The following is a 15,357-nucleotide window of genomic DNA, read 5'->3' as shown; positions in this document are numbered from 1 at the left end:
TGCCTTTGTGAATTTAGAGGGATTCTTAATGATACACAATTCACTATTAAATATCAAGCAGTTATTATTTAAAAGCAGAGTTACCATTTCAGCCTTTTATTTTCCTTTCTGATTGCCTTTTTTAGCTGATTTTCAATTATATTTTGTGCAAGAACGGATTCCTCTATTCCTCTATTAGTGCAAAATCTATTTTCTACTACGAGATTATAGCTAATAATATTTCTATTATAACATTTTCCTCCTATTTAAAAAGTCAGAATTCAACCTAATCCCTTTTTTTGTCTAAAAATATTAAACCTGTAAGTTAGTTAGCTCTATTGGATATGGTGTTATGAAAAAGGAGTTGATAGCTTGAAGGAATTTTGTTGCTAGCTGTATATGTGCATTTTTCATAAATCTCATCAGATGTTCTGAGGGAATGGTGATTTAAGAAAAAAATCTGCATCATCTGTAAAGTGGCACGTGGATGGAAGCAGCAGTTGAACAACCTGGATGATAATTATGGCTTTGCCTTAACTTCCTGGGGGTCCTAAATCAGTAATTTAACAACTCAGTACACAGTTGTTTCAACAACAACCTTGGTTTAACAGACTGATGTTTAAGCCAGATAACTTCTTTTATGATGTTTTAACTTTAGGATCTGCCATCTGGTGTCCCAAACCACAGGTCTAGAAGAGTCATTGGACTGAAAAAACCGTGCCTTACAGAGAAATACAGGACTTTAAGGTTTCTCTTCTTTTCTATATCTACGCTATGACCTCCCTTCCTCTATGGTGCACAAACCACGTTTCTTCCCGCAGTGAACACATTTTGTCTTTTCTTCTATATGGACTAGCTAAAGATTCTCTGACTTGTTTAAATTTTTGGAGCCTAAGCCAGCTTCAGGTCACTGCACTCTCAGAGGCAAATGGGTCAACATCCTCTGCTTACCTTGGCAAACACTCTTATAGTTAGTACAGCAGTCTTTCCTCTGCAAACAGTCATCTGAACAAGAGCAAAGGCTGGATTCTAGTCTGGTCTCCCCACAACGAAACGCATTGCAGGTCCATATTCGAGCTGTAAAATTACAAAATTCAGTTCCGAGCACTTAACTTGTTTTAAGTATCCAATACTAAAAATATAAATTTAATGCATTTCTCCCTGTCTTATTGTACAAATTCTTGATTTACCTGCATTAGTAAATGAAATTACATAACACAAATAAGGGACAGTCCACCGCTTTTCTTCATTTGGCATGAGTCGCAGAGAGAGATGCTGGGCTACCTAGAGAGGTTCACCTCTGCGTTTGGAGAAACTCTAAACATCAATCCTATTCTCACCCAAGGGTAGGAGCTCCCGATGGTGAAGCACCACTAACCCTCAGCGATTGTTCCCACTCAAGAGCAGCTTTGCCCAGCCTTGTCTACAGACAGGCAGCAAGGAAGGAGCAGGAACATGGTCAGGCCCGTAAGAGTGTAGGCAGGTCAGGGGCCTTCCAGCTGAGAGTGACAGCAGTGGTACAGCAGCTCCCCATCAGGCTTCTGGTGTCTCCCCAGCTATAGACTTAGGACGAGGTCAGTTTAAACAAGTCCCGACGCTAAGAACAACCAGGGGCTGCCCTGAGGCTGCTCGGGAGCAGTGACTACAATCACTATCAGTCCTGCGCTTAGACAAACCCATGGGAGAGGCGGCTGCTGCCTGCTTCAGTTGTGCACAGCGTTCTTCATTCCTCACTGTTTAGTACTTACTAAGAAAGAAAAGATTTCAGGAGATTAAGGAACGGGAATACAGACTTTATCTAGACTAGGTCATCCCCTCCCTCCAGCCCTTCGCAGAGAGCATAACGTAAGGAGCTCTACTGTTCTAACCTTCACTCTCCTGACCCTCTAGACTCCCCACCTTCCCTGATTTCTTAGAAATCAAACATTGCAAACTGTGTCTTCCACCTAGAGAACAAAGTTTCTTAAGTTGTGTTCTGAGGACGCTGGCATCAGAATCACCAAGAATCACCAGCCTTCCTAGTGAGCCTTATGCACCTGAAATCTGAGAACTACTGAAAATGAAACTAAATAAGAGCATTAACTTACACCATAGTGAAACTCCATGGAAACATAAGCAATTATGCGGCATTTCATCTGCTGTAGGTTATTCCTCAACCTCAGCTAACTGAAGTGTAGATTCTGCATTTAGCACTGCAAAGGGAGACAGCATAATCCTAGCTCCTGCATACAAGACGTTATGGGTTTAATTGTACCCCCTCAGAAACGTGGAAGTCCTAACCCTCGCTGCCATGAATGTGACTTGACTTTAGAAAAGGATCTTTGCAGATAATCACGTTAAAGTGAGAACATTAGGACGGGCCCTAATCCAGTGTGCCGGGGGTTCTTACAAAAAGGGGAAGTTTGGACACGGACACACACAGGGAGGACTGTGAAGACTCAGGGGGAACCTGCATGAAGATGAAGGCAGAGTTTGGAGTTAGGCTGCCACAAGGCAGAGAACGCCAAGATCGCCAGCCCGCCAACAGAGGCTAGGAGAGAGGCACGGAACAGAGTGTCTCTCAGTCTTCAGAAGAAACAAAGATCTTGGACTTCTGGCTTCTAGAACTGTGAGAAAATGAATTTCTGTGGTGTAAGCCACCCAGTCTTTGGCACTTTGTTACAGCAGCCCTAGCAAACTGATCACAAGGTGTGTAGTGAGCATTTGCGCGTGCAGCAATGATGGCACAATCAACGTGCTAAAAAACTTATGCTTGGAATTCATACTTGATTCCACACAGGTGTCTTCAAAATCCCAGCAGCAGTCGCCTCGCTCTTTACATCCCACATCACACCGGCAGCCCTCCAATCCTCTATATGAAGAATCAAAGCATCTTCTCCTGCAGCTGCCTGTAGAGTGAAGGAAATAAGGAAATCAATGCTTAGAGAGTATCCAATATCTCATAGCTAGATGGTAGAAGCACACAGAAGTACTAGCACAGACTATGACAGACAACTAGGTAATTGTTATGGTGCTGTATGATCCATCAGTGCAAAGTAATAAATAAAGAGTGACAAATAATGAGTGATTTTCCCCCAGGACCCCAAAGAGGTCCCAGACTCAGAGATACGGAGTACCATTAGATGAGGGTGGGTGGGACAGGCAGAGGCTAAAAATAGTGGAATTGGTTGAAAGTTTGGATATGCAATGACTACCCACCACACCTCCTACTAGAGAATAGAAGGCTCATAATCTGGAGGAAATTAGGAGGAGTGGCTCTCATCACAGGGACAGCAGACATAGAGGATTAGCAATGATGAGAAAAGATGAATCAGCCTTACTCTTAAATGTGAACAGATGGCTACCAGACATCTGAGTGTGGCAGGGAGCATCCAACATGAAAGACAAAGACCAAAACAAACAGGAAAAAAGAAAAACTTGGTGGAAAAGGAAACAACGCAGGGAGCAGAAGAGTTACACAGGCACACAAACACACACACGTGCACAACTAATATTGAGGTCCTCTGAAAAGAGAAGATATTGCTTCCATGAAATAAGAAAGAAAGCCATAATTAAAAGAGAGAGAAATAACATTCAGAGTGCTCTTGGAAATAAAAACATGAGAGCAGTAATAAAAAATTCAATAGAGGGGTTTGGTAGTGGGAATTATTGTTGCCAAGAAGATTCCATGCCCTAATCTCTGAGACTGTGAATATGTTGCCTTACATGGCAAAGGGACTTTACAGATGTAATTAAGGCTACTATTTAGTTGACCTTAAAACAGAGAGGTAGTACCTAAAAGTGAAAACAAGAAAATGGAGATGATATTATCAAAGAAATCGTATTCAGAAAATTTCCCAGAACCGAAGAGTGTAAATTATTACAACAAAATTGCTCACCCATTTTCCCAGGGCAAAACTCACACCAACGGATCAACAGGGATAAAGAGATCTTGAAAGCTACCAGAGAAAGATCATGAGCAACCTATAAAGGGTCTCAAGTCAGAATGGTATAAAATTTCTTAAAAGTGACATTGGAAGCTAGAAGACAGGAAAACAATGTCTGAAATTGCTAAAGGAAAATTATTTTCATCTTAGAATTCAAACTCTCAAGTGTTAGGTTAGAATGATGAAGATGTGTTTAGATAGGTAAGAACTCAAGTTATATCTTTCATGCATCCTATTTTAGAAAGCTACTGAAGAATGTCCTTCAGCAAAATGAGGAAGTAAAACCAAAAAAGAGATCCAAAAAATATGAGATCCAGCACAATGGAGAGGCTAAGGAAACACCAATCATACAGCAAACAAACCAAGAGAGCAAGCAACACAGATTGGAGCAGCAGAACAGAGAAACAAATATTAAAATCAAACATCTCACTCTATACCCAAGTTTACACTGTCAAAAATGAGGGAGCCAGATCATGCTAGGTTTGGTGGGGATGCATGGTAAAGGCAGGGTAGGCTGTGGCAGCCATTCTAGAAAGCAACCGGGGACTACTTACCCAAGTGAAAATGTAAACCCTAAGATCCAGGACTGCCATTGCTGGGTATGTGACAAAGCAAATCCAACACAGATCCATAAGAGAACCTGCAGGATTTATGTGGTGTTGGGGAACTAAAGTCACCTGGGTATCCAGCACTGGGAGAGGGCATAAGTCAAAGGGTGTGTTGGATACATGCCAAAGAGTGCTATGTAGTAAGTAGATAGATGCATAAGAAGTGATGCAAGCACAGCAATTTAGAGGGATCTTAAAAATCACTCAGTGAAAAAGAAAGATAAAAATATTTATATTCCATTTAAATAAAACACTCACATTTTTACATTCACTCTCCTCCTTTGAAACATTTTCCACACTTGGCTTCCAGGACGCAACAATCACCTGGCTTTCCTCCCACGGTCTTGGCCACTCCTTCTTAGTCTCCTTCTCTGTTTTTTTCCCTCTCATTTTCTCATTCCTTTAAGGTTGGCACACCCTGGTCACATTGCTTTAAACCCCAATTATGATGCTGATAGCCACTACATTGTATGTCCAGCCAAGACTTGCCCTCTAAAGTCAGCCTCAACTACCATCTAACAAGACAATCATCTTGTCTTTTCTACTTGGACATCTAGTAGATATTTCAAATTTAACACATCCCAAAGAAACTCCTGATTATTCTCCTGAAATCAGCTCCTTCTACAGTCTTCCCCATTTCAGTTATGGAAATGTCATATTTTTCGATGTTCATACCAAAAATCTTGAGGTCATTCTTGACTCCTCTCTTTCTCACTCCACAGCCAATCTGTCAATAAAATCTATCCACCACATCAAAAGATATCCAGAATCCAAATACTTCTCACCACTTACAATGCTCCCACCCTGGTCCAAGATATAAGGCTTGTCTGTGTCATTGCAATAATTTCCTAACTGGTCTCTCTCAACCTAGTTTCACTCTGCGATTTATTCATAACACAGCAGCCTGAGTGAGTGTGTTGAAAAGCAAAGCACAGCATGTCTTTCCTCTGCTCAAAACCTCCAATCACTTCCCATCACACTCAGAAGGGAAGCCAAAGGCCGTACTGTGGCCCACCAACCCCTCTTTGATCTGGCTCCTCTTGGTCGATCTTGTTTGATGACTCCCTCCCTCTGGTCCTCTTAGCTCTAGCTCACTGATCTTCCTGTTATTCTCTAAATGGCATTCTTCACAGCCCAGGCATGCTCTTGCCCGGCTCTTCCCTCCTGCTGTTTCCTCTCGCCCGGACTGTTCATCCCCAAAATATCCCTGTTTCCCCTCACTTCCTTCAGCTCTTTACAAAAGTTACTTCATACACACACCCCACCCCCACCCTCACTCAATACTTCATATTTCCCTTTTTTAGGTTTACTTATTCCTTAGCATTTTCCCCATCATATGATATATATTTTGCTTATTTACATTTTTATTCTCTGTATTCCCTGCTAAAATGTAAACTCTTTGAAGGATTTTTGGCTGTTTTCTTCACCACTGTATCCTCAGTAATTAGAATAGTACTTAGCACCTAGTCAGCTCTCAACTGTAAAAGAATAAGTAAAAAGTACGTGCACACATAACAATAAATTTGTAAGAATGCATAAAAACTCAAACTAGAAAAACTAGTTTAAAAATTCAAATTAAAAAAAAAATAGATCGCCTATGAAAAGTGGTTTAATGGGAGTGGAGAATGGTGAAAACAGTCCAGGGTGGGGTATTAGGAAACAGTTGTGATGGAAGAATGAGGGACTGCCTATGTTAAGGAGGCTGGCAAAGAGGGACTGGAGTTAAATATCAAGGCTCTGGGAGGGCGGAGAGGGAGGGGGAAGGGCACGATGCCACATGAGGGCTGATGGACTGAGATGAAGGGAGAGAATAAGGAACAAGGACTAGGGGAAGCCAACCAGCAGTTGTACTAAAGGAAGGACGGAAGTGAAAGAGCTGGACTAATAGGAGATTTTTTTCGGAGATTAGTATATGCCTCTTGCAATTAATTTGTGATCTGTGGGATAAAATAAGCAAGAAATGACATTCACCTGTGTACACTAACATCAGAATACTACTACCAAAATGCCCTGCCGACATCTGTTAGATCTAGGACTGGTACTGTAGTTCAGAAACACAAGAGCCAAAGGACCAAGAAAAGACAGCAATTTTCCAGCTAATGCCCACATTTTCTGTTCCACTGTGCTCCCCTGTTACACTAGGGATACTGAGTGATGGTTAATTCTTAAATGGAAACGTAACTGGAAAATTATCAGTCATCTTCCCTAATGAAGGACTGAGAAGACTTTCCCCAGTGGAGTCAAATTAAAAAGGGGAATAAATGATCTAACGTTTGACCTCATACTTCCCCTTAATAAAAGTGTGAAAACAACACATGACAAGCCTATAGAAAGTGCTTTTTATAGAGCCACTTGTAAGTGGTTTATTTACTATGCATACTAATGGGATATGACAAAAGAAACATGAGGTCTAGATATTTTGGGGCATGCATCTCCTTTTTGTTTTTTTTCCTTCTTACGAGAAAAAAAATGTGAAGCTTTTATTCTGCACTACGTTGCAGGAATGTGACACTGCCCAACCAAGACACAGGGAGATTTCAGGGATGGAGCAACACTAACGTGATATCAAGGGGCAGGAGTGGGGCAGGAGGTCCTGGGAATGGAGCAACCAAGACTTTCGAGGCCAAGTTTATCACCAGACAGTAAAGATTAGAGGAGGAGCGGGGACAGAAGGAAGCTCTCATCAGGGATCAAAGTCCTCGATGAAGGTGAGGAAAAGTCAGAGAAAACTCTGGAGTGATATGAATCGCAAAGGAGCAGGGGGAGGAGGGCAAAAGCGAAATCCAGAAAAGACAGTGGACAGTGCCAACCAGGGATGCGGGCTCCCAGTAAGTGGGGTTGGCAGAAGGAGAAGCCTCGTAAGAGAGCGCCGCACAGAGGAGAGAAAGGGCTTGGGAGAGGAGTGCACACGTGTTCACAGGTAAAGGTGAGGGGCAAGCGGCGCCATGGCGTGTTCTGAGGCATTGCTGAGGGGTATACCTTGCTTTTCCGGTTGCCTGAGTCCAAGGCCCAGCCCTAATCCAAGTGACACAATCACCAACAAAGCGAGAAGAACCTATTACAAAAAAGGAAAGTGATCTTACAATATTTTTAAATGTACAAAGATCCAGACAACCAGGCTCCCTCAGTGAATATTAAGGGCACACAGTGTGCTAGTTATGCCTGACACCAGATCCAACAACGATAGAGGTACGTAATTATATTTAATGCCTGGAAGTAAGAAAGGTTTGGGAAGAATTTTTAAATACCATTTATTACAGATCTTCAAATTCAAATACATAAGTCCCAGTGAGCTTAATCCCAGATTGAGTTAAAGCGTGAATGAAACCAATGGAGCCATTTACTTTTTGCCCAGTTTTCTTTCTTAACTAGACAGATGCTTGGAAATCATTTCTCTAAAAGCATTCCAAAACTGTGAAATGTTCACTACTTCATTCCTAGGGAGCAGGGTTCTTCTTCCTCATCAAGTCCATCAGAGGATAATGCGAATATTTAACATACGTAAAAATACAGTGTCCAATTAATTAACTGGCAAACAACCTGCTCTACTCTACAGCTCAAACCAATAATGTAGGGTAACTTGGAAGCTGTGTGACCAAAAATCGTGTGTGTCATTCATTACCACGACTGCTGACAAAGCTCTTCAGTGTAGTGGACTTTATGCTCTGACTAGAATTAAACTGTGATATAATTCAAGAGAATTCTTCCCACTGACCTCTTTCTCCATCCATCAAGTCCAATGATAAGCATGCTGGATGACAGAGCTTGAATAATGTGTATTGACATAAAGAATATAAATGCAACAAACACACAGATTCCTTAGGAAACCGTTTTACACTACCAGTAACCTTTGTTGTGGCTTTAAAAAGTATCACTTTTATGAAAGAAAAAAACACAAAATCAAAATTTGCTTAGATAATATAGACCTACATAAACTGCTGATTTTTTGTTTATATTTATCCTGAAAATCAGCTGAAAAATTAACATATCTAAGTCTTACAATACAGGAGAATTCAACAATTGGGGAAATATGTTAAAACTATGAAAACAATGATCATATGAAGTTTCAAAGCTATCCCAAGGGTCAATGACCCTCCAGCAGGTTTGCATTCAGTGGAGAGGATGGAGAGGAAAAGGGGATCATAAACAGTTATTAAATAACAGCATTCGCACTTAGTTCCTTATTACGACGCTCGAAAGCCACAGGGGAGCATGGCTAGGAATACTACAAGGCAACAAAACACTGGGAAACTTTCCCATGGTAAATTTCATGCATCACAGATTTACAAATTGGCATAGTTTGGTTGACATGTTATGGCTGGTCCATTCACCATTCAAACTTGCTGGAAAAATAAACATCTTGCTGTCCTTGGGAGGCTTTAAAACTGTGTAGTGTTAAATCTTAGCGTCTCTCTGCATTATTCTGTAAGCTCCTTGAGAGTAAGAAGTTTCATTTTCAATCTCCAATATATTCATTTGCTCTAAATATGTACTTCTGAATAAGTTTCTTGATATCGAGGTGCATGTGTATCTTAATCTATCTCAAGCTCTCTACAAAGTGCAGAGAGAAGCACTCTAGGCTCCAGCAGTCACTGAGAACGCAGCATTTGGCTTTGGCTCAGCTAAATAAAAAATCCTAGAAACACAGTACATACTTTTAAATTTGTTAATTGAAACTTTCGTTAAAATTTGGGAACATTAGGGTACCTTTCAAACTACGATTTTAAAATATTATATGTACTAATAAACCCTAGAAAGATACAAAGAAGGGAAATAAATGATGTCCAAATTTTGTTCCCAAGGAGTTTATAATTTCCTGACTTTGTGAGATAGGATAAATATAATAAACGGCCTAAGAGCTAGAAGACCACTCCAAAGTTCCCAGAAGAAAACTGAATAAATAGAATGTCTTCACGGTCTCCTTTGTTATAGTCACTGGGCACAATGCTTCCACATGTGTCATTTACTCCTCGAAACTGTGCTTGAGTCACGGAACGGTGGTGACACTAACTAGAGTAGGGAAGTCAGGAGAAAACTGCACCATGAAAGAAGATGAGGTTGCCCGAAGCAAAGATCCTTAGACAGGATTTGGTGGAACACTATGTGCAACGTGCAATGAAAAGAAAGATAAATCAGCCAAGAATGCAGGTAAGGAGAAACATCACAAAAATGGAAATTTCAAAGCCATCATTCAAGCAAAGGGAGAGAACAATTCAAAATGAGAAAATACTCAACAACATCCATATATTGTTGTTATGGATACTCAGCAGGACAAGGACAGGGGAGAAGGACCAACTTTCGAGGGGATGACAGTAAGCACAAAGCCAGAGAATAGAAGTTGGGTAGTGAGAAAACCCAGGCAGTGGATACAACTCCCTCTTTCCCAAAAGTTTGATGGTAAAGGAAAAAGAAAGAGTAATACAATCAAAGAAAGATTTCTTTTCATGACAGGGAAGATCTCACCATACAAATGAATAACAAAGTGAAAACAGGCAAAAGAGACGATCTCTAGGAGTTAAGTAAAATGGGATAAAATCAGCAGTCCAATAAAGAATATAAGATTGGTGTTTTAATTTCTCACGCTCTGGTCTTAAAATATTCATGCAATAAAAAGGTAACTTTGGAGGTTACCAATTATAATCAGAGTAAAATCAATGCTGCAAAGTGTCCTGCCACTGATCCCAACTTTTTAGCTTGATCAAATATGAATTTGATGTTACTCAAATTTGTAAAATATGATTAACTTGTCATAAGGGATAAAACTGAACACAATCACTTAAAACATTACATTTAAATATAGCAACACAAATATAAATAGAGAGTCATACAGTTAACATTTGTCACAATGCTAGAAAGACTAGAATTAAAAACTATACTTACAAAACAAATTATTTTAAGTTTCTTAATAGAGTTCTTCTTAACAGGTTCTTCCATTGATAAAGACAGCATAGAATCCATTGTTCTGTTAACTAGATAAACCTGTTTTACTAGAAGACTACAGTATTCCTTCCTTTTGCTAGTCTGGCAGAGAAACTGTACGAGTTACATGGCTGGGGCTGACTTTTAAATGTTTAGGAAGGTCACAGCTCTTTAGTGATTGGGCAATCGAGAGAGAGGAAAAAAACTGTAGTGACAATAGTGTTGAGAGATGAAAGTTCATTTCCAGTACACTGTAGACAATCTTGTCCTCTTCACAGTTTATACTAAATGTTAATCAAAATGTATGTAAAAAGAATGCTACAATAATCAAATTTTAATACAATCTGACCATTATTTTCTTTAAAAATAACCCAAAACAAAAGGCCTTGTTACAGAAATTCAAGGGAGTTTCTACATTTATATAAACTTCATGTCACAGTTGAAAACCAACATATTAAAAATGTGCTTTAACCATAGCAGGAATTCCAACTCTGTTGAAACTATATAAAGTACTTAATTGTGTCTTGTTTTTTACATTGTTCATAATTTGATATGTTTTTATATGCATTATGTCATGTCAAACTTAACAATATCCGTTATAAACATTTCAGCCCTATTTTGTAAATGAGTAAAGTAAGGCTCTGATTATTTGACATTAAGTGATGGGACTCACCTGTCCCAAGTCACATAGTTACCAGACGCCAGAAGTGGAACTAGAACCCAAGTCTTCTAACTCCCCAAACCCAAGGAAACTTTCACTAACAAATTAAACTCTCTCTTTTCTTATATATATTGACCACAGCATCCTGATGCATGTCCTTCATGCAGCCAAGGGGTTACAGGTTTATGATGAAAGAAGCTAAATAAATAGCACTATGGTCAAAGAGTGCTACAGTAAATGGTGGGCATTAAGCTCTTCCAGTTTAAATGACCCTGAGGCAGAAATTCTCAAAGCGTGATCCCAGGGAACATTAGTCCTTTGATAACCTCTTTGGTCAAATGAAGCTCAAGAACTCTTTTCTAACGTAAAGATTGTAAAAACCCTATAGGTTGCAGTCCACTCTTTGGAAAATACTTTTCTAAACTATTCCAACCCTAAAAGCAGAGGAAAGAAAGAGGATAAGAATGCATCCTAATATACAATGACTCCTAAGTGTTAAGGACATTTCTGAAAATCACATCAAACCCCTTTTTCTGTGAAGTCCACTCCCGTAAGGAAACATCTTCAGCATAAGAGCCACGTTTCCTCTCATGGCTGTGAGGGTTTGAGCCCTCTTTCCCCATCACTCCCTCGGTCCAGGACATCCCCACTTCACCACTTCCACCCATAGGCCTCACTAGTGGAAGCATCTGCATTTGTTGCTATAACAGAAGGAATTAGTTCTCAAACTAGAAAATGCCACCAAGATCGTCTAATCCAGGGTCTTGCAGACTTCTTTCCATGGGCCACAATGGATTACCAGGACTTTAAAATTCAGAAATGAACAAAAACATATTTGAATACATTTGGCAAGTGGTTCTCAGCACAAGATAAACTTAGAAGCAGCCAAAGTAGTTTTTTTAATTTTAACTTTTTAAATTCTAAAGCCCGGGCTCCACTTCAATTGAATTAGAATTTTCTGGAGTTTCGGCTAAGACAGCAGTGCTTTTGATAAGGGATTTTATATGCAGCCAAGGGGTTTTATACATATCCAAGGTCAGTGTAAACACTTTGCTTTGAGCGGTGAATACACTTTTGAATTCTCTTCTGCAAACATTCACTCCAGATTCTAATCAAACTTGGTCATTTTGCAGATAAGGCCAGAGGACCCAAGGGGCCGGATCACTTGCCCAAGATCACCTTGGTTAGTGACAGCGCAGAAGTCAGATTCCACCAGGTCCTCAGACTCCCTCTTCAGGGTGTTTTGTTGTTATTGTCATTGTTGACTCAAACTGAATGTGTAAAGGAAGATCAAGCCTACATCACAATTTGCCTCAAAATTAGGAGATTCCTATGATCTATGACTTTTATCTCAACATCTGACATTTGCTTTCCATTTTTCTGGGCTTCAGGGTTCTAATTGCCTCTCTGCCCTTAGGACAATCTATCTCATCTGCTGGACACTCGTTCACAGCACTCCTGCTGTTATCTTCCCCTCTGTGGTGGTTAGTTTTGCGTGTTGACTTGGCTAGGCCATAGCAACCAGTTATTTAATCAAACACTAATCTAGGGTGGTGTTGTGATGGTATTTTGTAGACGGGTAACATCCACAATCAGTTGACATTAAGTAAAAGACATTACCCTCACTAATGTGAGTGGGCCTCATCCAACCAGTTGAAGGCCTTGAGAACAAAATGAGTTTAACTAGAGAAGAAGAAATTCGCCTCAAGACCAGGGCATTAACCTGTGTTTACAGCCTGCCAGCCAGCCCTGCCCTATAAATTTCCATCTTGCTAGCCACCACAATCACGTGAGCCAATTCATTCCCCTCCCACCCCCTCCTCCTCCCCTTCCCCTCTCTGTATCCTCGTTCACGTTTTCTGGAGAACCCTGACTGATACACCTTTTGAACGTCTTCTCACATTTTTCCTTGTTTTTAAGGCTTTGCCTCACTTATGACCTCTCTCCCGTATTTGGACCTCCAGGATCTGTTCTCAAGGTTTCTGACTGTCTTGTTGATTTTTAACTTCTTGCCTTGATACTTCCTGTGTGAATTTGTACACCTTGACTCCAGAATGCTTACTTGATACCCTAGTTACACTTTCAGACTCTGCTTCCTGGTACTCTCCAAGATGTCACTTGATCCGATACCAGCTTTGTTTACTAGGGTACCACTGACTCTGGCTTTATATTTTCACTCTGGGATTCATTATCTCCCACATGGCCAGAATCTCCCTCCTTTCTTCTTCCGCCCTCATCTCGCACCCCTTTTCAACCCTGAGAGCACATAAAACACTAGGTAAGGAAGTCAAGAGGCCTCTGATAAAGTCTTGTCTCTGTGACTTACAAGTTAATTGACTTGACATCAACGTCTTTTTTTATTTTTAAGGTGATCTCAGATTATCTCTAAATTACTAACTTTTAAATATTATAAGGGGGAAATATCTTAGTCCTTCGGCTCCTGAAGTGAGTAAACCTCAGAGAATCTACCCAGGGCATATACAGGTAGGTAGAGCAGAGAGGTTGGCCTTGCCCAACATCTAGTCATAACCAGTGTCTAGTTATATTTTCTGCTATAGCAACTCCCCTAACTGAACCCTAAACCTCAACCTCTTTCGATCTCTCAAGTCTTAGAAACTTATTCCTAACAGTTCACCTGGGCAGTGGACACCAGCCAAATCCACACCTTCCACGCAACTTAGACTTTGGAATAGACTGTCTCAGTCATCCAGATCTCAACCTACACTTCCTAAGTTGCTTGAACTTAGAAGCCTCCTTCTTCTTTTCCCTTCAGCTTCTGAACAATCGGCACCTTCTGGGTTCTGAACGCCTCACTCTGCATATTCTGATGCTTAATGGCCTAGAATGTGCTCTGAAAGGCAGCCGCCCTCACATCCCTCATCAATCATAAACATTTTTCACATTCTACAAGGTCCCTGTGTCCACAGCATTCTAAGAAGTTTTCTAAAATCACAGGAAACCCACTAGCTGTAGTCCCGGGAAGGGCCCAGAGGCCTGTTGATATCAACTTCCTTAAGTCTCATAAACCTGTTCATTCTGGTTCTGGCACTAGAGCCTGGATGGTTTTTGCACAAGCCAGACTGGGAAAGTCCACAGAAACTTGATCCATGCAGTGGGGTGGTGAGGGGAAGCAGACGCCAGGCTCAGGTCCAGCAGCAAGAAGGAGCCCATCAAGGCAGGGAGACCTCAAATAACATAACAGCAGGGATAGGTGGGGAGGTGGCCAACTTCAAGGAGGGCCCACCAGGAGGAAAAGGCAGAAAAACCCACAGGGAGAGGGTGAGCATGCCGTGAGCAGAAAGCTAACCACGTAGGCCATTGGTATAGGAAGGACAGACGCTAGTCCCTGGCAATGGGAGATCCAACACTGGAGCTGAATCTAGAACCAGCTGTCTAGGGGGGACTGGTGTTAGCAACGCCAAACCAAAGCTGAGAGGCAATGGGATACAAGAGAGGACAAGGCAAATGTCAGCATTGACTATGGGACCCAAGTCCTTGGAACTGAAACATCAGTAAAGTGGCTGAGTTCCCAGACATCCACGCAAGGGCTATGATAAAGTAGAATCAATGCTCATGAACTGATATCAGTATTTTGCAGTACCCATGGCGGGAAAAGACATTTTCCAAAATGAAACACACACAATCTCACGACTGATCAGCACAGATGAACATTTATCATCAACCTGGAGATAGGGAACAGTAATTTTGAACCTCAATTACACAAAATGTTTTCCCTCAATGCTGAGGGAAAAACAAGAGTTCCATTCTTCTTATTAGCAGACCCATATTACCAAAAAAGAAAAAATGTACTCTATTACTATATCATTTTGAATTTTATCATTAAAAATGTGTGAAAATTTCTTTCCTCCCTTGTAAGTGCACACATCTTTGATTTCATATGCAAACCTACATATTATCTTTGGTTTTGCCCCTCGGCCCACAAAGCTCAAATATTTCCTAACTGACCCTTTGCAGTATTGCTGATCCCCGATCTACCCCCTAATTCTTCCAGGCCTCAAAGCCTGGCACTAATGTACTGAACCAGAGAAATCTGTGCCAGCTTGTCACTTGAACCATTGGTTACTACAACTGATGATTCAGAAAGTCAGAAACCTGATTTGACACCTTCTGTGGTGTCGCAATTGTTTTCTACTGGACAGCCGTCATTTCTCAGGGTGTCCCTGGGGCCTGGAGGACTGCTTCTCTAGCCTTGCCTCCAGTGCAGAAATCTGACATCTTAGTGTTAGAATTCTAGCAGCCCTCT

General features: G+C 40.9%; 1 protein-coding gene across 3 annotated transcripts in view; it reads right to left on the bottom strand.

The window, feature by feature from the left end:
- ENPP3 (ectonucleotide pyrophosphatase/phosphodiesterase 3) overlaps positions 1-15,357 on the bottom strand; it is an 88,707-nt gene that overhangs the window by 61,925 nt on the left and 11,425 nt on the right. The window contains exons 1-4 of one of the 3 annotated variants that reach the window (XR_011497634.1): positions 10,394-10,553; positions 7,493-7,568; positions 2,745-2,867; positions 931-1,056 (exon numbers count right to left, since the gene is read on the bottom strand). Coding sequence is in view for 1 of the 3 variants with exons in the window: in XM_070496134.1 (XP_070352235.1) it covers positions 931-1,056; positions 2,745-2,867; positions 7,493-7,568; positions 10,394-10,471 (403 nt within the window). In the remaining 2 variants the exon portion in view is untranslated. Of the gene's footprint in view, positions 1-930; positions 1,057-2,744; positions 2,868-7,492; positions 7,569-10,393; positions 10,554-15,357 lie in introns of those variants that run through there. The other 2 variants (XM_070496134.1, XM_070496135.1) reach the window with 2 other exon arrangements.

Source organism: Equus asinus, chromosome 24 (genome assembly GCF_041296235.1).
Source record: "Equus asinus isolate D_3611 breed Donkey chromosome 24, EquAss-T2T_v2, whole genome shotgun sequence".
Lineage (NCBI taxonomy): Eukaryota > Metazoa > Chordata > Mammalia > Perissodactyla > Equidae > Equus > Equus asinus.
The sequence above is the reverse complement of the archived record's forward strand: the minus strand, read 5'-3'. Positions and strand labels throughout refer to the sequence as shown.